This window comes from Pararge aegeria, chromosome 12 (assembly GCF_905163445.1).
Source record: "Pararge aegeria chromosome 12, ilParAegt1.1, whole genome shotgun sequence".
NCBI lineage: Eukaryota > Metazoa > Arthropoda > Insecta > Lepidoptera > Nymphalidae > Pararge > Pararge aegeria.
In genome coordinates this window covers 1,159,433-1,186,377 of record NC_053191.1, presented here as the reverse complement: position 1 = coordinate 1,186,377, position 26,945 = coordinate 1,159,433, and the positions used below count along the sequence as shown (strand labels likewise).

General features: G+C 37.1%; 1 protein-coding gene across 1 annotated transcript in view; it reads left to right on the top strand.

Moving 5' to 3' along the window:
- LOC120628009 (nose resistant to fluoxetine protein 6-like) overlaps window positions 1-26,945 on the top strand; it is a 43,899-nt gene that overhangs the window by 16,087 nt on the left and 867 nt on the right. The window contains exons 3-11 of the mRNA XM_039896186.1: window positions 4,660-4,972; window positions 5,565-5,676; window positions 6,974-7,061; window positions 8,399-8,574; window positions 9,945-10,130; window positions 16,699-16,875; window positions 18,939-19,089; window positions 20,942-21,119; window positions 26,741-26,883. Of these exons, the coding sequence (XP_039752120.1) occupies window positions 4,660-4,972; window positions 5,565-5,676; window positions 6,974-7,061; window positions 8,399-8,574; window positions 9,945-10,130; window positions 16,699-16,875; window positions 18,939-19,089; window positions 20,942-21,119; window positions 26,741-26,883 (1,524 nt within the window). The remainder of the gene's footprint in view (window positions 1-4,659; window positions 4,973-5,564; window positions 5,677-6,973; window positions 7,062-8,398; window positions 8,575-9,944; window positions 10,131-16,698; window positions 16,876-18,938; window positions 19,090-20,941; window positions 21,120-26,740; window positions 26,884-26,945) is intronic.

Below are 26,945 nucleotides of genomic sequence, written 5' to 3'. Positions count from 1 at the left end.
CCTAATCGGTTTATATGCGTCATAGTACCGGAAATCTAAACCGCTTGGCCTCGCACCAGGCAAATTCCCATGCCAACGAGCTTTTTTAGATCGATCCCATTGACCGATTGCACGCGTATGGAAGTCAGTCGCTGCGACCGCGACAGTCGCACGTGAATGGGACCTATAGGCATTTTATGTAACCGAATAAATATGATTGCCGGATTTATTAGTACTCTGTTTTTATATCATCACTGATGCGAGTAATAATCTTTATATATATATTTCTTGTGTGCGTGTGTATAACACTGAACTCCTCCTAAACGGCTGGACCGATTTGAATGAATTTTTCGGTATGCGTTTGGGCGGTATCCTGGATGGTTTAGATTCCAAATTAGCTCGACAGAAGGCGCTGGGTTCCGCTAGTTTAATATATAACAAAAAACCAAATATTATATTAGTTTATTTTTAAGGTAAAATAAAGTTATACAAAAAACTCAATGCTTGTTTTTGTTTTCGAATAAAATAATCTCAATAAAAAAAACAAAAGAAGTACGATATAAATGTGTCCAATTGTTAAATGTGTCCATATATTAAGATAGGTTGTATACACGTCGGCTTCGTAATAAATAAATGACTTGGTCTCAGAGAGTTTTTTGCTAGCAGAAATAATTTATTTTATTAACATAATTTTATTTCATCGCAATCATATTGCAATTGCTCTTCATTGTCTTAAAAACAATTTTATCCATTACATAAATATTACCTTTTGATCCCAACCAGGAATTGAACCTCAGACTTAGACTCTAGTGCTAGACTCTAGACTAAAAGCCAAGTGCACACTCAGATATTTTATCAACTTCTAAATGAAAACAGAAATAATACTCAGGGGCTATAAAGGTATAGTTATGTACTCTCTCTGAGACTTATGTGAGAAACCGAAACGCTAATAGTTTTTTAGTAAATCACTGCCATAGTTTTTACTGTAAGTAACCATATACAGCCCTAACATCGAATGCAAAAAAAAAATCAAGTGACTCCTGTAACTTTATTGGGTGCGCGTCGCATAGCGTAGGTACTATGCACGTGTCGGTCTTTTATCTTCAATAGGGTTGTCATAAGTAAACATTTGGATGGTTTTGAATTAGATTGTATGGAAAAAAATATAATTTTGATTTAATATTTTTACTGGGCGATTCGTTATGAAATATACTTATGCACAATCCAACAGTATTTCGTAATTCCGCTACACGTTGTATATCAACGCTCGCCTTTGGCTCGGGTGATACACATCTTGTACAAAATCGATAGTTTTATGCCATTGTTGTATAATCTATTTCTTTATAAACCAGATGTATGGAGGAAGTAATCGTATATCGTATCTTTACGTGAATGCTCAAATTATAGTAACACATTAAATCAGTGGCCTTAAATGTCACTTGTTTTCGCCTGGAAGAGCAGTGAAAGTTGTTGCCGTCAACAATAATACATTCCATGTGACATTTAACAGTACTTTTTTTTTTCTTTAGCATCGATAACTATTTCTTGGTCCTGGCCGAGAGACACCCTATATCCCGAACGGCTTGGAAAGACTTATTGAATGAATATTTTTTTATCAACTTTTTAAAAACTCTTTGTACACCACCAGTGGGTACTAAGAAAATATTTTTTAACTCCACTGCACCCCCTAGGTGGTAAACAGATGGTGAAAGTTTGTATGAGTTTCTGTCGTAAGTTTATCATCGAAAGGGGTGAAAAAGTGCATGGAGGATTTGACGCATGTCCTTAATTTTTAGGGTTCCATCCATCTACCCTTGAAGCAGGGCAAAATCATCTTATAAACCCTGATGTGAAGCAGATGAAGTCGCAGGATAAAGCTAACTACATTTTAAATTATTTAAATGACCTTTTTAACAATATTATTTGCTATTAAGGTTGCCTTGTTCAAACCTTTTTAAGCCTGTCTATTCAATTAAGTTAAATTATGTTGACAGGTCGTAAACATGTACCTACTAGACAGAGTTAGCCAATTTTATGAATTTATGTACCATTGACTGAGCACCAAGGTTTGTAACCGATTATATAATTACTATTGAGTACTACCATGCGTCGCGGTAAAAATGGACCCACCAAAAACATGAGGCTAATTTTGAAAATCTTCCCTATGATGTTCGGAAGCGATTGGTGCAGTGGGCAGTGACCCTGCTTTCTGAGTCTAAAGCTTTGGTTTCGACTCCCACAACTGGAAAATGTTTGTGTGATGAGCATGAACGTTTTTCAATGTCCGTGTGCTTATAAGTATTTATATATATTATTCATAAACATACTAATGAGTCATCTTGGTACCCATAACACAAGCTACGCTTACTTTGGGGCTAAACGAGGGAAAATTCAGAAGTTATAAATTCCCGAATTTCCCTTGCCGGGGATCGAACCCGGGATCTTTGACAAAGAAGACAGCGCTCTCCACTGTGGAGGAGAGACTCCGGGAGGGTTGACAAAACAAATGTTAAATGTATCCAAAATTTTCAGATATGTTATCCTACAAGTATGTTCAAGTTGAACTTGAAGTCAATGACCCGTGCTTTCAATTAACTTTTTAGTATATCTAGGGTTCCGTAGCAAAATATAAAAAAAATATGTGACTTACTTAATTCCTAAAATTCAAAATAGTATTGGCTAATCTAATCTGCTTTCCAAACTATAAAGAAGGCCTACTTGAAATAAATTGATTTAATTTTTTTTTGATATTATGATGAAGACGATGATGAATGATATGGGTACTAAGATAACTGATGACAAATATACAGACACACAAATGCTTATAACATACAGATAAACATACAGTCACTAAAAAACGTTCTTGTTCATCACATAAACATTTTCCAGTTGGGGAAACGTTTGTTTCCACAGACTCAAAAAGCAGGGTCACTGCCCACTGGGCCATACGCCTGTCAAATGAGTAGGAAAAATCATAAGATAAGTTGTTTTCTCTAGCGATTGATCGAATACATCATAGTAATCCATACTAATCCATATAAAGACTATAAATGCGAAACTGTGTGTTGTTTGTTTGTTTGCCCTCACTTAACTAAGCAACCAATCGCCTACATTTTTAGATAGAGTTACTTCAAAGGATGGAGAGTAACACAAGTACTTTTTATCCCAGGATAAAAAACGGTTCTCGCGCAATTTATAGAAAACCGCAATTAACGCGAACGAAAAAGTGTGCAACCACTAGTACATATTTTCACAAGTCTGCACTGCTGATTGCTTCTTTTACTGATTCTTTTTTCTTTCTTTTCAAGTTCTATTTCTGATCTTCTTTTATTTTCTTAACGTGTAGCGATTGTAAACAATGATTAAAACACATAAATAAATCATCGCCCTAAAAAAATTTAGGTCAATGATTTATTTAACCACGGATAGTAGAAGACAAGGTACGGAATCCAAAGCGCCAAGCCGAAACGCTTTTGGCCGGTTATATTATATTTTAAGAGTGTATAATTTATTGGATACAAATGGTTTGAATTATTATTATTGGACCGGTTTTTGATTAATAAGAGCCTCGCAGACAACGTATATTCTACGCGCAGTCGACACGCACATTTAAAACGAGAGTCAAAGCTATATATTACATACCTTTGCATTCATCTACTCATAGACAAAAATCTACCATCAAATAACCTAGTCCTTACTGTGGCGACTCGAAAACATTTTCAATTGCTATTTTTTCACCTACTACATTCCGAGATGGATACAAAGCAAGGCGAGTAAATTGCGAGGGCATGATGGACGCATAAAACTCTTGAATTTAATAATTATAATAATAATAATCCTGTATTGCCATACTCTATTGTTAATTCAATATCCTCAACTACGTAATAAAAAGGTGTAAAAAAAAAAATTGTACTTCGGTTTCAGGCAGTACCGAAGGCGTACCAAAACGTCCGACCAGCGTCCTTAGACGCTTAGTGTTCAAGATTGTGTTCTTCCGTCACAAGACTCAAACTATCTTGCAAAAACTAAAAAGCAAAAAAGGAAGCTGCTTAGACGTAGCAACTTAGGTTTTAACTCTAATGCCCAATAATAAACACGTCAGGATTTAAAGAACCGCAATTCCGCTGTAAACGCGCGTAGCAAATACGCCTTGTGTTAAAGCCCTTATATCGAATCCACGCGATACATAATCTTCCGGTTTGCGTATTTACAAAACTTATGCTCGCTTATGGAATCGCCGGCGGCAAGATCACGGCTAACTTCGAATTGTGTTTTGGGTAAAGTGGAATATCAAATATCATGATCACCATCACAATCATCATCATCATCATCATCCGCTCGGAATAAGAAGGGCAGAGAAGGGCATAGAAAGCCTGTAGACTGTAGTCCACCACGCTGGTAAAGTGCAGATTGGCAAACTTCACACGCCCTTAAGAGCATTATGGAGAACTCTCAAGCATGCAGGTTTCCTCCCGATGTTTTCTTTCGCCGTTAAAGCAAGTGATATTTATTTGTTAAAGGTATAAAAAGTTGAAAAAGCTCACAACTATCTTCGCTGTGTGATTATGCCTATAGGTTTCAGAATACTTTCCATCCCGACAACATAAACGGTTCCCCGGTTTTTAAATAAACCAAAACCACACAATCAGCAAGTCTTATATAAAAAATTTCTTTTTCTAGACATTCTCGGAGGACAAGAATCATTTCAACCACACATACATCCAACGTGGCTACTGTGTGACCACAACATGCGCACATATCGACGGGGACTCACCGGCGCACGTCTTCCAAGAATGTGTGCACAACCTCACAAAGACGAACTACGGCATCGATGCTGAACTTATGGAGCTGGAGTACTGCAGAACGGAGGAGACGGTGACCGGAACTCCTGTGGACATCCCAGATATAATATTCGCCAGTTTGGTGGGGTTGATCGTGTTGGGGAATTTGGTTGGAACTGCTTATGATCTCTTCAGAAATAAGGACAATAAACGTAAGTGCCTTCCAGGAAACTGTTGATAATAAAATAGGCTTTATAAAAAGAAGAAAAAAAAACAATTCACAAACAATTAATATGCTCATTTTGTCTTTGTGGTAATTGTGGTCACCTACTCAGCTCTGTGCTGTACCATGGCAGTGGGTACCTGCCTAGGAATACTGCAGCGATGAACTTTATTAGTAACCCAAGGTGATATGCCCGAAAGCTTGTCTTCTTTTATGGCGATGTAATTTCACCATTAACCGTGTAAGAAAGCTCACTAATGAAAATTATTATGAAAATTAAGCTTAATTTGCTATCAGGAGATGTTGACTTTACCTACAATGAATAATTGTTCATTATATATCTTGGATTACCGCAAAGTAACGCCTCACACTGTCACTTAAAAATAAGCACTGGCCTCTTCTCTTATAGAAGAGGGATTAACGAAAAATGGTCAGGTCGTGCACCTGACCATTGAAACGAAAGATGTTTGTGCATTTATAGAAACGAGAAAACCAACCGCTTTATATAGGCCAATAGGTAAACATGTACACTGCAAATAAAGATGTTCTGTTTTAAGGGACTTATAAGAGAATGTTTTCAGCTAACCGCTACCTAATGACGTGGTCCGCCCGAGTCAACTGGGGAAGGCTCACGGCTAATTATGAGAAGGAGGACCCTCGGCTTTGTGCCCTTGATCCAGTCAACGGCATGAAGTAAGTCTAACATATATACAAAGTCACGAAAATTAAGCTTAATTTGCTATTCCGCGAAAAGCAGGAGAATCTGTATGGTGTAATTTATAATGTCTCCGATCCTTATACTGCCCACCAAACAGATCTCCGGCAATGTACCCTCTTCGCACGTTTCACTCCGAAACCGGAGCATTTTCAGGAGATGTTGACTTTACAATGAATAATTGTTAAATCTTCGTAAGTCTTCTTCAGGGTACACTGCCGAAGATCTGTTTGGTGCGGAATATAAGGATTAAAGAAATTACATCACCAAATTAAGCTTAATTACCATTATATATCACGGATTCACGCAAAGTAACGCCTGCTTCTATTCAATATACGAGTACAAATTATAAAAAAATGTTCGGTACGTACCTACTCATGAAAACATAATAAAGAAGTTACATTAAAACCACTACCGCGATGAAACCGATATACAACGGTAAATCGCTTGGTAGCATGTTTTTGTAGGGTGGTAACAAGCCACAGCTGAAGCCTCCCAGTGTACATGACTCTACCACCAGACCAAACCGAAAAAAAACAGGAGATTAGTCGAGTTGAGTAGTCAGAGGGGCCTGACAATAAAATAAATTAACATTCGCATTTTTAGGAAGTTAGGATTATAAAATAAAATCTATAGATATCTATAGTTATAATAAAACTGTAACTGGAAGATTTCTGTACATTTAATATATTTTGAAAATTTTGATCGGGGAATGCTTTATAATCGATACTGAGTCCAAAACAGATTTTTGTTTTTTCTGTCTGTCTGTCTGGGCATCACGTGAAAACTACTGAACAAATTTAAATACAATTTGGTATAGTGGTAGCTGATATTTCGGGTCAACATATGGGCCACTTTTTATCCCGAAGTTTCCTCCGGGAAATGGGATAAAAGTTTTTATCAATTCAAACCTCTAATAACCGATTCGGTACAGACGAAGTTGCGCGGGTCAGCTAGTATTAAATATACTACACCAATACACACATCGCAATCTAGCCCCAAAGTAAGCGTAGCTTGTGTTATGGGTACTAAGGTAACTGATGAATATTTTTATGAATAATATACATAAGTATATAGAGACAAACACCCAGACACTTAAAAACATTTACGTTCATGACAAAATTTTCCAGGTGAAGGTATCGAACCCGCAGCCTTGGACTCAGAATTCAAGGTCGACGCCCATTGCGCTTATCGGCCGTCATGATTACCTTTGATTTATCACTCGAAAGAGAACCCTCTAAGAAGAGTTTCACTGATTACTATCGATTGTTTCAGAGCAATGACGCTGATCGCCGTAATCATAGCGCACTCCTCGATATCACATTACATGACCTTCGTGCACAACCCGGCCTTTTTGGAAACGGTGAGTTACGAAAACCCATTATGTATTCCTAAAGCCAAAGCGTACGACCTGCATCGGTCACTATCTTTGCGTCCTGCACATGGGTGCCAGTAGGTCCATCATATATTCAGTGAAATGAAGAAAATAGAAATCATGTTTCCTCTTTCTTTGCCCGAAAGCCATGGAAGTGTTTCTTTTGAAAATAAAGCGAAAGAAGGTTTGGTGTTTTAGTTTGCCGGTGCACTTAAACTCGTATCTAACGATGCACCGAACCGAATGCACCCCTCCGCAAATAAAACGTCCGGCGCGGAAATTGTATACAACAATAACCCATCACCCATCTTGGAGATGACTTTTAAAAAAATTTAAAACGTAAGCTTATAGAAAAGTCCTATTAAAGTATTAAGGATACTACGTCAACGATATAAATGCTTGGGTGTAAATTATTGCTCTAACCAAGTTGCTTCTTTAATAGTTTTAAATGACAATGTGAGATGGTGATAATAAAAAAAAAACAAAAGTTTGTTGTGGGCTTCTTCTTAGACCAGGGCGCGGTTGGAACCCTCGTAGCTTTAGTTTTAAGTTGACGAGTTTAGTTATCGCGATCAACTCAATTCTATGTCATATTTTTCATATAATGTACGCGTCGGAAGTGCCATCTATGTGCCTATTTGAATAAAGAAATATTTGACTTGAATTGACTTGACTTTCAAATTGGAAAAGCTTCTAGTGATGTTTTTTATTGAGAGCAGGACACCTTTAAGTAAATAAGTAAATAAATAATAAATAAATATACTACGACAATACACACATCGCCACCTAGCCCCAAAGTAAGCATAGCTTGTGTTATGGGTACTAAGATGACTGATGAATATTTTTTTGAATAATATACATAAATACTTAGAATATACATATAAACACCCAGACACTGAAAAACACTCATGCTCATCACACAAACATTTTCCAGTTGTGGGAATCGAACCCACGGCCTTGGACTCAGAAAGCAGGGTCGCAGCAAACTGCGTCAATCGGCCGTCATTAGATATTTTTTTTGCAAATCTCCCGCTTGCGCAGACTTGGACTCTCCAAACCTGGCCAGTGAAGAGGACTCGGAAAATATCCAGTTGAGAAGGATAACGGTGATCTACGGGACGATAAGACATGATAAATAGAGAAAATTTCTAAAAGGGTTCGGCACGAAGAAATGACATACGATTACGTACAATACTCAATGGCTCGGGGCGGTTTAGTCTGTGCCAGTCTACTTTAAAAACTTCACCTTAAAACCTTCTTGATCTTCTAGCCACGTATGCACACTATCCGAGCACCCACGGAGATGATATGTATTGTTATAACAGGTACACCAGCACCCACTATCAGCTATTCTGGCCAACGGCACAGCTGTGGTGCAGACATTCATCATCTTGTCCAGCTTCCTCGTAGCATACAACGTGATGCTGTCCCTGGAAGCCGACCCTGACAAGAAAATGGGAATTGCTTTCTGGTGTAAGGCGATTCTCCATCGAGTTATTAGGTAATTACTTTGTTCAATCGACCGGGGCTTGTTCAGGGTTTTTGATCAGGATAAGGCAAGAAAAAGTTTCTTCGTATTTCATTCGTAAGCTTACATGCCTTTTACACTGGTACTACACCCTTCAGACCGGAACACAGCATTGCAAAAATGCTGCTTAGCGGCAGTAATAAGCATAGGAATAAGTATATCCGCGGACGAGCTCCGTCACAAAAAGCTCTACCACTACCAAATTACACCCTAAACCATTATTTTTTGAGTAAACCATTCTCATAGTTTTTAGTGAAAGAAATCAGATACAGCCCTAACATCACATGCTAAATTAAAATCACGTGACTCCTGTTACTTTATTAGGTACGCGTGCCGTAGCGAAGGTATTATGCGCGTGTCGGTCTTTTATCCTCAATAGGGTTGTCATAAATAAACACCTAAAAATGTTTTGAATTATTTTGTATGGAATAATATATATGCTTCTTTTTACACGCTTTTTATTAGCTTCACCTGTATGATTGTATGTTTGTTTGTAACCGACTTCTTTGGGCGCGATTTTGACCCACATATTTGTAAGCTTGCCCTAAACGCACATTACCCTTCCTAAAGCGAATTAATATACAACATGTGACGGAATCACAAAATAAATTTGAAGGATGCATTAAGTATGTTGCATAAGGAATCGCCCTGTAAGAATATTAAATAAAAAGAAGCATATATATTATTCCATACAAACGAATTCAAAACATTTTTAGGTGTTTACTTATGACAACCCTATTGAGGATAAAAGACCGACACGCGCATAATACCTACGCTACGGCACGCGTACCTAATAAAGTAACAGGAGTCACGTGATTTTAATTTTGCATGTGATTTTAGGGCTATATCTGATTTCTTTCACCAAAAACTATGGCAGTGGTTTACTCAAAAAATTAATTGGTTTCGGTTTCACAGATAACTTTCATACCTCTAAAGCCGAAGTGAAGTTTCGGTGTTCATTAACACGTTGTATAAATGCGAATTGTATATATATAAATAATTCATAGACATACGTTTATATTCGACATGAACGAAATTCTTAAGTTTACTCAATATCAAGGAACTCCGCTAAGATTTTTTTTTTTAATTTAGATTTGATTTAATTTAATTTTTAATTTATTTAATTTTGCAATATATCTTTCCAAATTTATGTATTTATTTTAATTGCATTTAATTGAATTTTGTAAACGGTTTAATTGATTAACATACAATGTTTAATGTTTATGGGTAAAGCCTGAAATAAATTATTATTAATTTACGCCTGCTTCTATCCAATTAATCTACATTCATAAATTTAACACTAATGCGTTTCTTTCAATGTTTTTATTGTTTTTCCCTTCTAGAATAACACCTTTGTCGATGTTCGTGGTCGGTTTGACGGCGACGTGGTGGCGGCACATGAGTGACGGTCCTCTCTGGTCTACTCTGGTGGAGGCGGAGAGTGCACGCTGCAGGACCAAGTGGTGGACTCATGCACTCTACGTCAACAACTTGGTCATGCCTGACGAGAGATGTCTCATACAGACCTGGTGAGTTGTCTCCTCCTGAACTTTTCGTTTTAACTGATTATAAAAATGATGAATTCCAAGTCGTCGTTGCTTCATCCGTCGATAACGACAAGACTGCTTGGAAGTAGGTCGCACCACTCTCATCTCTCACAAGATAGAAAAATTGTAAAGATTGTTAAACTAAGTCTTTTAAACTAGGTCTGCTGGAAATAAATGAATTTTTAATTTTTTAATTTTTAATAAATGGTATAACGGTAATCTCATCTATTATCTATGTTTTAATGAGGCAGAGGACCTATTTATAGTTAATTAAATACATTTTCCACCTCTGGCGATTTCTTCGGTATATGGTACTAATGGTTATTCCACATTTCCAACCGAGTGCTTAGCGCTCGTGGAATGTCGTGTCTAGCACGTGTAGCCATTCCCATTCTCATCTAGATTGATTACTTGACAACAAACACGAAGCGCAAGAATAAGCAAACAGAGACCCGAACGTGGGCAAGGAATATAGAGACACTCCGAGGCAGAGCGGACATTCTGACCGACATCCTCAAAAAATGTGTCATTTAAAAAAGGAAACGAACGAGCGAGCGAAAATTTACAAACAGCACCTCTAATTGCCTCGGGCAACGCTCTACTTAGTCTATGAGTAATAAAAAAAATCGAGTTGTTGGTAAACTAAATAATTGTGAGCCAAGGATCGCAAGGTTTATTTTTATCGGTCCGTTCTTTGATGTCAGGTTTATACCGGAATATGTGTGTGGAAAAAACACGAATAATAATGTAAATCAGCTAGAGCATTCTACGAACACGCGTGCTGATTAGCAAAACGGATGTAAGAAAAACTATATTATATTTGCAAAGATGCCTTTGTAAGATTAAAATTGTATAATTTTTTGTGTCTGTTCGCTGCATCACAGTCAATAACGGACGGTAAATAAGCTAGTACTTTAATAATTCAAAATTAATCTAAGTAGCCATAGACCGCAAAAACCTTATAAAAAAACTCTATAACGATTGAAATACCTATGCTATACGTTGACCGATTGGGAAACTTGCGAGTTGCAAACCGCTCGTTTATATATTTGCATTTTATATAACAACAAAGACCTCTATCTGGTCAGAAATGAGGATATCCGTAGAAGAAATAAGAGTCACCGACATAACTCAGCTAGTCGCGAATCTGAAGTGGCAATGGGCTGGGCACATAGCTCGGAGAAACGATGAACGTTGGGGTCTTAAGGTGCTGACATGGCGACCCTGCACCGGTAAACGCAGCGTAGGTCGGCCCCCAACAAGGTGGCCAGATGACATCAGGCGAGTCGCTGGGAGCCGCTGTAGGCAAGCGGCCCAGGACCGTGGATTGTGGAACTCCCTACAATGGACCCATGCCCGGCAGTGGCCGTCAGCTGGTTGAATTGATGATTTTGATTATTTATTTGATTATTTTATTTATTTATTTATTACATAATTTTTCCAAAATAAAAAATACTTCATCAGAAAACCACCCAGGTTTGTAATATATGCTAACAGAGAATTAAGTCTAGGTACGGTAACTACAGAACATTATTTCCAGTTTACCATGTTGTGTATAAAAATGATCATAAGTTACTTAAAAATAATGAATGACCTCTAATTACCTCTTGATATTCTGATGTATCTATGTTTTTGCCTCCAGTCTGTGACGCGTGAAGTGTGAATTAGCCCAAAAAGAACGTATAGGTAATTAAATTTTTTATTATCGAGTCCACTCCTCGACTAAAGGCGTCTTCCGACGGGAGGGTTTCCCTATAATCATTTACCTATTTTCATTACCATCATCACGCTGGGCAAACTGGTCATCGATATTTTTCAGATATTTTGTCTGGTGGGTGTTGGGAGGCTTTGGCCGTGGCTACCCTACCGACAAAGACGTGCCGCTAAGCGATTTCGCGTTCCTCCGAGTCAACGTTATTATTGGCGATCTCGCAAAGCTACTATTTGGGCTTAGCTATTATAGTTTGATATATTTACTTGCGGATTATTTTGTATCATAGTATCCTCTGCGCGCACCAAATAATTTCTTAAATTAAATACACAATTTTCTTAAGGATATGAAAATAAATATATATAGCCTATCTTACTTGCTGATAATTTAATTTTCTATTGTTAAATAGGTCCAGTAGTTTCAGATCCTATTCGCTACAAACAAATAAAACAAAAAATCTTTCCTCTTTATAATATTAGAATAGGAGCATAGATAAATTACTAAAATAAGAGTTACTAAAAAACACTATACTATTACTAGTCCCAGAGACGCTCTTATGTTATGTTATGCTACAGATTGGGACAAATTTTGCTGCCATTTGTATATGGACAACAGTCCACTGTGTTTATAATTGAGCTCAGTGATTCAATTTATTACACGATTTCTATATTAAAACATTTTAAAAATAATATAATAAAAGATATATTATAATGTATGAGAATAATATATGTTAGCTGCGTGCAAAGTTTGTATCGAGAAAACCCTTACGCAATCGTGTGCCAATTGTCGCTCTATGACAAAAAGCAGTAAGGAACTAATTAAACAAACAATGAAAAATCATTTATTATTATTAAAATAATAAGTGCAACAAGTAAGCAAAGAAGTTTGTTTGCAAAATGTTTCCAATCAGCAGTGCACGCGATAAACCATCGTGATTTTTTTTTTAATAAATACAAATAAAAAAGTAAATGCCACTTAAATAGGACCCCACGATGAAGACTTAGGTTTATGGTGTGGGTAACAAAGAAAATTCAATTTACCGTGTGTTTACAGTCAACTTTTTATAGTCAATAGTCAATAGTCAATAGTCATTTATTCATAAATATTAATATTATACGTCACAAAGTAATTATTCAATAATAAATTGTCTCATGCAAATGTATATTGTAATTTTATAAATTCATTATAATATTATTCTATAATAACAAATAAGTAAAGTCAATCTTCACAATATTTTACCATCCAAGAATTCATTATAACTGTAGAAAGCCTTCTCGACAAGCCAAGTCTTCAGTTTTTTCCTAAATAAATTATTATTTGGTGCATCTCTTACCTGGTATCCTATTGAAAACTTCTGGGCCCATGCCTGCTACAGTCTTTGTAGTTTTTTTAAGGCTGTGATATTTGGATAGAAGTCTATGAGGGTATCGTAAGTAACAATGACTCCTTTTGTCAAACTCGTTTCTGTGCTGCTCTACGTATACTGCTACATTATAAATGAGTAGGCAAGGCAGCGTTAAAATACCTAGTTTAATAAAGTAGGGTCGAGCTGGGGTGTCTTGCGATACGTGAGCAAGTATCCTGACTGCCCGCTTCTGCAATTTAAAGACGCGTTCCCAATCGGCACCGCGTCCCCACAAATCAATTCCATACTGAAGAAGGCTTTGAACAGAAGCAAAGTAGCAAGCATACGTTGCCTCTGCTGACAAAGTATGTGTAACGCGCTTTAGAGCGAAACAAGCTGTAGAAATTTTGCCACATAATTTGTCGATATGCAAATTCCATTTTAAGCCTTGATCTATCTGGAAGCCCAAAAAAGTAGCTTTATCGACCTGCTCAACTTTTTGGGCTTGAATGGAAACAGACAGGCACCGACGCTTCCGACCGGCTAGATTAAATTGCATAAACTGTGTCTTTGTGATGTTGAGGGCTAGACCATTTGTCAGAAACCATTTAAAAGTAAGTTCAGCCGTTCTGTTTAATTTATTTTCAAGGTCATCCAACGTTAATGCTGTTATTAGAATTGCTACGTCATCAGCATACATATAAATTTCACAATTTTCTATACCGAGAGGGAGGTCATTCAGCAGCAGCGTGAATGCAAGGTTCGACAGAGACGATCCTTGTGGAATGCCATTGTATGCGGTTTGGCTCATTGATTTTAACGATCCGGCTTTACTTACAACTGTTTGTTTTCTCTCTGAAAGAAAGTCAACTAGTAGGTCCAAAGCGGGACCATCTATTCAATAGTGCTGTAACTTCATTTTTAAGATGTTATGATCCGCAACGTCAAATGCTTTTGAGAGGTCGCAGAAGAGGACTGCGACCTCGTTCTTCCTCTCTCGAGCTTCCACTTATATTAATAAACCTTTATTAACCTTTCTGATTAAGAATTATTTAAATATTTTGAACCGTAGGATTAAGAACTAACAGAACCCTCATTCAGGCATCATTGAATGCAGTGTGTTGACTTCACTCACGAGGAATATTGCTAGCTCAAAAACTTTTAAGTTTCCCCAACGTATAGAACATCATTATAATTAAATTCTGTGCATACCCACAAAAGGACTGAGGGACTAAGGTGCCATAAAATTATCATTTAGCGACGTATCATATTTAATCCAATGAGCTGAATCTGACTTCGCTTTATGTACACTCCAGAAATCCAACGATATGTTAATTCAAAATAAATGTATCTAAATCTGATCATAATCTAATATAATCAAAATTTCATGTTAATACACTTGACTAGTTTTCAAGTTTTGCGTAGGTACACACGTTTTATGCGGAAGCGAAATTATTTTTATAAATATATTTATTACGCCCCATGGTCGTTTACAACCGTAAAACAGGTAAAAAAAACCGCTCTCAGGTGACATCTGTATAATAGTAACAACCGGTCCAAAATAGGCCTAGCCGTTAGACACGATCCCATCTACTCAAAGACCTTGGGTAGCGTAATTAATGCAAATTGTCTTCTTCCTTGAATTTATTAAATAAATATATAATAATTTACAGCGATACACACACCGCCATCTAGACCCAAAGTGAGCAAAATTTCTAATAAAAAATTGAAAAATATTTTATTCATGTAGACCTTATCACAGGCTCTTATGAAGCGTTCGTACATTTAACTTGTTAACACTAATGTTTGGTGATGGTGAAAACTTAAAACTAAAGCTAGGAGGGTTCCAAACGCACCCAGGTCTAAGAAAAGCCCGCAACAAACTTAGCCAGGTTTTTTTTGTTATCACATTCCACAGTCGTAGCGTAGCTTGTGTTTTTTATTACGAATAATTTATATAAATATTTATAATCTACAGATAAACACCCAGATACTGTAAAGCATTCATCAAACATTTTTCCAGTTGTGGGAATCGAACTCACATGGACAAAGAAAGCAGGGACACTGCCCACTGCGCCACTCGGCCGCCTATTGCTCACCTATAAACAGAGCAACACTTCGCAGGGCATGCAAGGTACACGTCTCACAAAGTGATGCCCCGTGTCCCTCAACCTGAGGCGTAGGTTTTAAGCCTTGTGTGTCTGTATTTACACCGGCATCCACGCCCTTTATACCGGCAACACATAAAAGCGGCTTCGCGGCAAGAAGAAGCAAAGCCATGGGGGCAGAGGAGGGCAGCTGACTCTTGAAGATCTTGCTTAAGTATCGCGGACGATCTGACCTAAAAAATCTCTCAGTAAATGTTTGTGTGATGAACATGAATGTTTTTCAAGTGTTTATCTGTATATTATAAGTTGTTATGAATATCCTACTTATTATAAATGCAAAAGTTTTTATGGATGGATGTTTGTTACTCTTTTACGCAAAACCTACTAAACCAATTTGACTGAATTTTGGATTCGAGATAGATTATATATACCCGGGATACACATAGGCAATGTAGCTAGCTCACAAACTTTTTCCCATTTGCTCATATTATAGTGAACATTTAGAACATTAGTTTAAATAATTACTGTCAACTGCTAAAGGTTATAAAAAGAAACGTTTGTTTTTAATAAAAATAATTTAGCGAACAGACTTAGTTCTGCAGCATACATATGCGCGGTAAAAAAGATTCGTCATATGACAAACATAGAAACTGCTAGGCTTGTTTATTTTAGTTATTTTATTATGGGGTAATGCTGCTGATATAGATTCTATCTGCTGAAAAGAGCTGTTCGTGCGATATATAAAATGGGCCCAAGAGAGTCATTAAGGGATAAAGAAGTTAAAATAATGACGGTGGATAGTCAGTACATATATGAAAATTTAAGTTATGTCCATAAAAATATATCAAAATTTAAAAAGAAAATGCACTGTAACAATATAAATATTAGAAGCAAAAATAAACTCGTTGTTGTGTGTGTGTTGTGTCAAATGAAATCTTTGAGATGTCTCTCAATAAGTTCAAAGTTTATATAAAACGTAAGCTTACAGAAAAATCCTATTATAATATTAAGGATTATTTAAACGATAAAAAAGCTTGGGTGTGAATTGCTCTAGCTTCATAGCTTAATTTAAATTTACTGGAAGATGGTGATAACAAAAAAATAAATTTACCCGGCTTTGTTTGTTGTGGCTCTTCTTAGACCAGGGCGCGTTTGGAACCCTCGTAGCTTTAGATTTAAGTTGGCGAACGAAGTTATCACCATACCGTTGCAATTATGTAAACAAATATGTATGAACGCTTCATAAGTGCCTGTGATAGGCCTACATGAATAAAGAAATTTTGAATTTGAATATAGAAACCACACTAAAATGGATTGGTTTTTGATGCTTTCGTATTAGTCGTGCACACGGCTTCTGTTTGTTCTAAATTCTGTGTCCTATTTCAGGTTCCTGGCAGTGGACATGCAAGCCTACGTAATCACGTCTGCGCTGCTAATCATGCTAATACGTCGGCCTTACACAGCAATCAAAGTGTTATCCGGACTCTTCATAGTGTCGGTGTTGGCAAACTTCGCGATAGCCTACCACTGGGACCTGTCTATACTGTTCCTTGGGAAACCTGAGTAAGTTTTACCCTGGAATTACTTTGACTAGCTTTACGCCGTAGCTATGGCACGCTGTAGCCCTGAAGATTTAGCCCAGTCGACTACCTATATTTAATAGCGTAATAATTAATCTATTTTGGAAATGACACTTCATTTTCGTAATAATCGGCGGATCGCAGTGGGCAGCGACCCTGCTTTCTGGGTCTAAAGCCGTGGATTCGATTCCCACAACTGGAAAACGTTTGTGTGATGAACTTGAATGTTATTCAGTATCTGGGTATTTATATGTATATTAATAAGTATTTATTTATTTTATTTATATTATCAGCCGAAAGTCCGTGTTTATTAATAAAATATCACTCGCTTCAACGGTGAAGGAAAACAACGTGAGAAAGCCCGCGTGCCTCCATAATGATCTCAAGTGTATGTGAAGTCTACAAATCCGGACTAGGCCAACACTGTGGACTACGGCCCAAAATGGCCAGTAATGGGTTGGAAAAGCTGATGATAATGAGTTTTTTGAAGTTATTTCCGTAATTTATATACAGAAAAAAATCATGGGAGTGAAATAAAACTATGTAATTGCGCAAGAACATGGATGGTTACACGATTTTAACAGGCGAAACCGAGTGAGAGGGGAATACATCGTCCACTTTTTACGATGCGCGCGTACACCGGCACCCTGAAGTTAGCTATAAGGTTTGACAGTTTACACTTTCAATTGTCAAAGTTTGCATGCTCATTCCGGTGATTTAATTGATTCAATTGTAAAAAAATCTCGTGGTCTTGTATGAGCAGTGGCGTTCCTAGAATTTTGAATTTGAGCATCCCCAGTTACCTAAAGGACAAATTTAACTCGTCATGATCTCTAAGTCACCATTCTTGTTGTTCTAAATGACAAACCATATCAACAAATCTTTGAAAAACACTACGGTTAGGGTCAGCACGCGAATTATGATGAAGAAGTTCTATGCAATGTTTGCCAAAATTAAAAAGTAATCATAGTAATCCCAAGTGTTTCTTTGAGTTCGGCTCTCTTTAATTCTTATCATGCCTGGTAAATTATGTCGTAACTAGCCGCGTTCCAACTATTATTTTCATTAGAAAAAAAATATGCAAAAATTTACCTGTTGTTCGCCAATTTTTTTTTTGATTTCGCCATAGAAACAATTTGCACACAAATTGAGCTCATATTTAACAATATTTACTATAATTTTTAAGAAAACAAACCAGTAAAATGCACTATTCAACTCAAAAAAACAATAATAAACTCCTAACTAAGTAGTTACTAATCAATAATAATGAATCTGTCAAGTGTCAACTAGTTGTAACGCAAACAATAACACGCGTGAAGTTGTTTCAATTCGCTCGCTAGTTATCTTCACTAACTTCAACTCGCAACCTGGCATTTGATCTCCATACTAAATTATTAAAAAATCTAGATTGTCTCTGCTAAATATATTGAAATTTCTATGAGAGCAGTAAAATAAAAGCCCCATATAAGCAAATGAGTGTGAGCGAGACAAAGCGGGGCGTCCGATCGTGTACGAAGACACGCGAAGAGCGCGACAGTGATAGTTCGGCGCGGCGCCGCGCCGTTCGGCTGGTTGCTACCACAGAGACTACCTGCCAGAGTAACATAGTGCTTGCAGTAAAGTAGACAAAGAGTATACTACATTATTAAGCAAAAGTTAAAACATTGTATTTATATCCTCATTGCTATCAAGTTTTGATTATTTTGTTAATTTCATTTCGGAATAGTCAAGAAAAATTTAAAAGAGATATTTATTGTAATGCAAGCCCGGCTTTTCGGCTTGTATGGTAGTACCGCCACTGTGTATGAGATAACTAGATAATGCGTCATAATAAAACTTTCAATGTATTAAACCTACCTTCTCTTTTTTTTATTGTTAGTGTAATTTTCTTTACGCCTACGCTACGCTTTCTTAGGTAAGCCTTATTCTACAAACGTAGAATAAGGCGTACCTAAGATAAAAAAAATTAAAAGATTTTAATCTTGTTAGGCCTAAGAAGTAAAACTTCTAACTTTTTTATTTAAATTTCTATGTTGTTTTTAACAGATCGATTCGCTGGCAGTACATAGACGAGCCGTCCTTTAATTGGCTGTACGCAGCTCCTTGGAGCAGTGCACCCGCAGGTATCCTGGGCCTACTACTGGCCTTCGTCTACTACCTGATGAGAAAGAACGAGTATGACCTACACAAGAGCACTGTAAGTCATTATTTACTAAAATGTTATACGCATAGACTAATATAAATCTTACTATCCTACTTATATTGTAATTGTGAAAGTGTGGATGTTTGTTACTAAATCACGCAAAAACGGCTGAACGGATTTGGATGTAATTTGGTATGCATGTAGCCTTTGAAATGGAAAAGAACGTGGGCTACGTTTTATCCTAATTCCTTAAGAATTTGTCGAGGAAGATGAAACATTTTTTACGAGCTAAGCCGCGGGCAGACAGCTATGAAATTCGGTACGCATGTCAGCTATGCCATGGAAAAGGACATGTACTTTCTATACCAATCTCTCAAATAGTTCCCGAGGTGAGATTAAAAATTGTTAAAGATCAGACGAAGTCGCGGTCAGAAGCTAGTATAGTAAAAAATATCCTACGTAAACTTTTTTTATATATATATATCACCTGCGATGGTAATGGTGGAGCTTTTTGCGCCAGAGCCCGTCCTGGGATTTTCTACCATGCTTAGTGCTGCCCCCATCAGCATTGCTGTGTACCGGTTTGAGGGGCGTAGTTGCCGGTGTAATTACGGGCACATGAGGCTAAACACCTACACCTCAGATTGACATGTAACATGTTACATGTTACAGGTTACATGTAGACAGGTTACATGCCCTGCGAAGTTTTGCTGTTTATAAACGATGGTTTTCCACTCAGGTACCATCGGCACGGCTAGCATGGGTAGGAGATAATTATCTCCCCGGGAAAAGGATAAAAATGTATCTTCTCCCAGCTTTATCAACTGTCAGAGCACTGGCGTACAAGTGGAAATAACATCCATATCATATATGTGTAATAATAAACGGGTGTAACTTAACTTCTCCTTTTCCATGTTCCCGTGCTTTAGCAGGTGGGCACGTTCATTATATCCCCTGTCTGGGGACATAATCGGGGTATATAATGTTTGTATGAGATAAAAATTATATCCCCCGATTAAATCCCCTGACAAGGGATATAGTTAACGTGCCCACCTGCTAAATCACTGGAATATGGAAAAGAAGAAGTTTACCCAAGTTTATTAATACACATATATTATTTGGATATTGTTTCAACTTGTGCGCCAGTGAGTTGATGAAGCTGTGGGAGAAGATAAATTTATATCCTTTCCCCTGGGATATAATTGTCTCCTGCCCATGCTAGCCGTGCTGGTGGGACATCTATAATAATAATAATAAACTTTATTTAGGCCAAAAATAGTTAGAACGCAGAGTTCTAGATTAAGTATATAAAAAAACATTGCATTTAAGATTTATAAATAAACAAAACTTCTTAAAACATAAAATTTGTTTACTGTTGCCTTTATCGGGTTTCACCGTTTTATAAGTACAAGCGACCTATGGGAAGAAGAAAAAAATATTGGATAGAAGCAGGCGTCACTTTGCGGAAATCCATGATATATTATCAAAATTAAGCTTAATTTACTCCGCGAAAAGCAGGAGAATCTGTGTGGTGTAATTTATAATTTCTTCAATCCTTATACTCCACACCAAACAGATCTACCCTCTACCCAATACAATAGGCAATATATCCAATACAATAGGCAATATACCGGAGCGAAACGTGCGTAGAGGACTTTACAATGAATAATTGTCATCTTAACAATTATTCATTGTAAAGTCAACATCTCCTGAGGATGCTCCGGTTTCGGAGCGAAACGTGTGTAGAGGGTATATTGCCGAAGATCTGTTTGGTGTGGAGTATAAGGATTGAAGAAATTATAAATTACACCACACAGATTCTCCTGCTTTTCGCGGAGTATAGCAAATTAAGCTTAATTTTCATAATAGAAGAAAAAAAATATAAATCGATTTTACTTTATTTCAGTGTTTCCGAATAATCTATCGTATGACGGTGCCGGGTATGTTCTTATGGATCATGGGAGGGTTTCTGCTGAAAAACTGCGAGTCCAAGTTCCTGGTCACTCTGTTCACAACCCTGGAGCGACCTGTGTTCAGCGTACTCGTCTCCACCGCGATGATTGGATTCTTCTATAGGCTTGACCGTAAGTACTGACCGTGACATCCCTTTACCAATCTCAACCAGTGGCGTGCATAGAGGGTATGCACAGGGTATGCAGATGATATAAAACGAAGAAAATCTCCAGTACGAGTTATAAATATTTAAGAGTAGGCTTTTCATAACTCTTACAATGCCTATCCTTACGTTTTTTACAACGAGTACTGGATATTTTCATTTTATATCATCTGCATACCCTGTGCATACCCTCTATGCACGCCACTGCTCTCAACATAGTAAACTTCCTCCATATTCATCGTTTGACGACCGCCTTGGCGCAGTGGTGGGCGCTGTGGATTTTAGTGGGAGGTCCCGGGCTCGATCCCCGGCAGGGTATTTTTTTTATTTATTTATTAGCTTTTCAAGGGAAACAAACAGTACTATTACACATAATGCCGTATTTTTATATCACATAAACCAATGAAATTTCCACAACTTATTTAATGTATAAATAAACGATAAAATTAACCACAATTGCTTTGGAATTAAGTACTAAGCGAAAATTATACAACAAAATTAAATTAAACAAAAAAAGCAAAAACTTTAGAAAGCTTACTTATTTTGCCATAATTATTTTCCTAAAAGCTCGCTTTGAATTCGGGAATTTATAATTTCTGAATTTTCTCTGGTCTGGTCTGGTGGAGTGGCTGTGGTTAATTACCGTCCTGCCGACAAGGACAGGCCGCTAAGCGATCTAGCGTTCCGGTACGATGTGATATTGAAACCGATTAGGGGTACGGTTTATATATATGGCGTACTCTCTAACAGGTTAGCCCGCTACCATCTTAGACTGCATCATCTATGTAGCGATAAGGCCATTAAATTTTACTCTCTTTCTCATATATCTGTACCTACTTCTTTAATTGGTGTACAATAAAAGTGTATTCATTCATTCATCACTTAGAGAGATTGCAGTTAAGGGCTGAATAAACAATGATAAAGGAAAAAAATATATATATATATTATAAAAAAGCAATGTGTCATCTCTTGTTTCAAACGTAAAAATAACAGTTTAAATCATTTACCTTGACGTCCTAAATTTCAAAGTTATATTCCTGTAACTAGACGATAACCACAGAGTTAAGAACATGCAGAATCCACATTCAGCCGTTATTGCATGCAGTGCATTGTGTCCAAGAACAGTAAAAACGCCGCGCGAACGTCTCACTCACAAACTTTTCCCATTTTAAGAACATTACCTGGATGCAGGCGTTATTTTGCGAATATATTATGAAAATTAAACTTAATTTGCTATAATCCGCGATTTATACTCCACACCAAACAAATCTTCGGCTATGTACCCTCTACGCACGTTTCGCTCAGAAACCGGAGCATCCTCGGGAGATGTTGACTTTACAATGAATAATTGTTACGTCTTAACACCTATACACATTCTCCTGCTTTTCGTTAGCAAATTAAGCTTAATTTTCAGAAAATAATTACTGTCAACTAACTGCAAAACGTAATGAAATGAATAACCGCCTGTTCTAGAAACACTACTAAAGTGGAGTTTTTTTTTATGCTTCAATATTACTCGTGTACACGGTTTCTGTATTTTCCTTAATCTGTGACGATAATAATATTTAAATAATATTGCGCTAAGTGAGGGTATGTACATACTAAACTCCCAGGAGATGGTAGTACGCCCCCAGATACAACATCATCAATTTAACTCGGTGGAAGAGTACAGTGCATGTAGTCATACATATATTTCTGGATTAATCATATATACATAACATACACTGATAATTGTAATGAGTTATTTACAAACAAGTATTAATTATATCCGCTATGTATCAGCCTTTGGAAAAAAAACACCTACTTCTTAGAATAGTAACACCATATTCAAAGAAATATTTAACACTCTCACCGCCACGTGGACTGCTGGCCGCCCACGTAAATTTGAGTGTAACGAGCCAATATTGTTTTTTAAATTTTAACTGGCAAGCCACGTGGGCGGCCGGCATACCAAAATTAGCGCGCCAAATTTGCTGTTATATTTACTTGTCATAACTTGTCAAAAAGTTATAAGGCACGCCACCCGTGTAATTAGGTCAGTTGACCGCGCGCCGCCCACCTAGCCTGCGGAGAAAGACTTTTGGCGCGCATTTTTGCAATGTCGGATTTTAGTGACTCTGATTCGGACTATCAACCGCCGCCATTATGGGATGGATCTAATTCGACTAGCAGCGACTCGTGTTTATCTCAAGACGATGTTTCACTTCTGCACGAAAGCACACCAGTGCCCCCGGAGCCACCGCGACCTGACTGGCATCAACCTAACGGATCGCGACAAAAGAGGTTTCCATTGGATATACAACCAGGTATTAATATTTCTAACAATTGTAACAGGGAACTTGATATTTTTCGATTATTTTTAAACCAAGATATTATGGATCTTATGGTGCAAATGACCAATTGTTATGCTAATAAGGTAAAAATACTTAAAGTTGTCACACGCAACATGAGACTTGCCAAATGGACAGACTGTACTGAAGAAGAAATTTTAAAATTCTTGGGCCTGCTGATTTTTATGGGACTCAATAAATTACCTAAAATTAGCGACTACTGGAGCAATAAAAAACTGTATAAAAACGAAATAGCTCGCCAAGCTATGAGTAGAAACCGATTCGAGCTGTTATTGAGATGTTGGCATTTTGAAGACAGTTTTTTCCATGCATCAAATACAGACCGTCTTATAAAGATAAGACGTTTGGTGCAGTTACTCACAGCCACATTTCGAAATGCCAAAACACCTGGAGAATATATCACTGTGGACGAGACCATGGTAGCTTTCAGAGGGCGTATAAAATTTATGCAGTACATTCCTGGCAAAAGACACAAGTATGGGATCAAACTTTTTAAAGTCTGTGATGATGACGGTTATACGTACGACCTTATCGTTTACGAAGGTAAAAACTCAAGCGGGCAAACCAATACACCTACGAATGTAGTAATGAAACTATGTCAACCTTACCTAGGGGTAGGCAGGAGTGTGGTGACGGATAATTATTATACCAGCGTCGACTTAGCGCAACAATTATTGCAAAACGATACGCATCTGATTGGTACATTACGCAGAAACAGGAAAGGATTGCCGAAAAAAGTTGTTCAAGAAAAATTGAACAAAGGTGAAATGATCGCTTTAGAAAACAATGACGGTATTCTTATACTCAAATGGAAGGACAAGCGTGATGTTTTAGCTTTGTCGACAAAACACTCTGTTGGTTTTGTTACTGTTACGAGCAAAAGGAACCGTAACAAGAAAGTTATGAAACCTACCCTGATTGCTGATTATAACAAACACAAATGCTCCATAGATTTATCAGATCAAATGGCAAGCTATGCCAATCCTGCCAGAAGAAGTATCCGTTGGTTCCAGAAGCTAGCCATAGAACTGTTATTTTCGACTGCTGTCACAAACGCTTTTATAATTTACAAAACTCATAAGCAGCTTAGTAGCAAGAAGTACACCATAACGGATTTCAGAGAGAATCTCTGCTTGCAGATGTTGGGAATCACTTCCAGTTCGAACTCAGTGGGTAGTTTGCCAAGGCGGCAAATACAACATAAATTCAGTAAATCAACACTTACTGATCATAGAGGAAGACTTATTCGGCGACGATGCATCCATTGTTATAAAAAAAACAGAGATGCTGGACTATCAGCTAAAGAAGCCAGAGATCAAACAAAAAAGGTAAATACAGTGTGCCTGGAATGCCCAACTAAACCTAGTGTTTGTGGACAATGTTACGCAGAAATCCACATCCAAATTAATCCTTAGTTTTTTTATTACGTATTTTGATTTTTATAACTGTGATTTTGACTGCTTTGGATTAATAAATAATAAATAATATTTTTCTAATACTAGTTTTACTCATTCAATTTTTATCCTTATATTACTTTAAATATAGTCCAATTTTCATCAATTTTTTTTTCACGGGTAGCGTTTTAACTGAACTAATCAATGAAGTCATCTTTGAATATTTATCTAGCAAGCCAAGCTCTATAAAATAATATGAATTTGTGGGATCACAGCGGACCCCACGGCCTGCTGATAAAGTCAACGACGTATCCCGCCGATAGCCCACATGGCATGCTACACAAGTTATTTAAAATCGGACGTGGCGATAGGTGGAAGAAATCGCATGGTAGGCGTGCCGCCCACAGGGCTTGCTGCGCTAGAAAAACCTTAAATAAGTATGGCGGTGAGAGTGTTAATTACCTACTACTTATATATGCACTGACCTTGGCTATTGGAATTCTTTTAATTGTGTATCATCATTAAGTAATATATGGCAACCTCGGTAACCTAGAGGTTTAAACGTTCGATCTTAAGAGACTTTATAAATTTAAAATGGATATTAAAGTTTTCGGAACCGACAGGATTTGAACCTGCGACTCCCTGGCTATAGCGGCCTGAGCGCTTCTACCAACTAAGCTACGGCTCTCCTACCGTCGATGCCGAAATAAGCATATGTCTTTTATACCAGTCTTATAGCGACTGTAGCGCCATCTAGTAGGAAAAGTTGCAGTTTCGATCTACTTTCTCAAAGGTTCATATTACAATGAGACGCGTTTGAACAAAAGATTACACATTGCTTTTATATAATTTTTATGTGTTTTTATTAATGCTATTACCTACACTGGGAAGAATTATCAATTTTATGAATTTAAAATGTGTATAGCAAAGCCGTAGCTTAATTGAGTCGCAGGTTCAAATACGGTCGGTTCCGATTTTTTTTTTATATATATATTTTAAATTTATAAAATTGATAACTATAGGCTCCAAGTATAGGGAAAAACACTAATATATAATATATATACATCTTTTTTTATAAAACAAAGTCGTGTTAGTTACACCATTTATAACTTGAGAACGGATGGACCGATTTTCATTATTTTTTATTTGTTTGATTTCTGTTAGTCCGAAAAAGGATAATAAGTATTAAAATATAATATTTAAAAGCGCAGAAGGGCCTTCTTCGAAACTCATTTCTGAACTTATTTTAAATTAACAACTCTTCTTTTAAAATAACAACACAAGTCAGTACAAACACAAAATTATTATATTCCTCTAGTATGGATTATATAACAATAATTATTATTTCAATCAATATTACTAATTATCAGTATTTCAATAAAGACTATCATAAAATAATTTGTTTAAGTTAACAAACAGCGATTCGACGCAAAAACGGCGCGCTGGTTCTTCCCGCCTCTCGAGAAAAACAAGATGGCGATCCTTTTCCCCGCTACCATAAACGCGACGCTCCGCTAGAGTGACTTTGACAGGCCGTATTCACTCTAAACTTTGACGCGCCGTCTTTTTTATCAAAAAAAAAAAAATTTAAAATCCAAACAATAATCTTCATTCATTAGCAATAAAACATAACTGACAGCGCACGTCATGTTGTCTATAAACGTAGAACGGCTGATGTGACCGTTAGAGAGTTACGATAATCCGGAGTAAGATGAGTTTACAAAGACATTGTGATGTAAAAAATATTAAGTCGAAATTAAATTCGCGGGGACAGCTAGTATTAGTATATATTAGTATTACATAGAGATATGTCGTATTACATATTGTCATGTATTGTGTCGCAGGTATTTGGTGGCGGATACTCTCGTGGCGCGCCTGGCAAATCCTTGGCAGGATGTCTCTGTCGGTGCTGCTCATACACTGGACCTACAACCTCTCACTGCTAGCGGTCAAGACCAACCTTGCGAGAACGTCCTTCTTTGAAATTGTAAGTATTTTTTATTCAACTACAAGTTAGCCCTTCACTGCAATCTCACCACCTGTTGATAC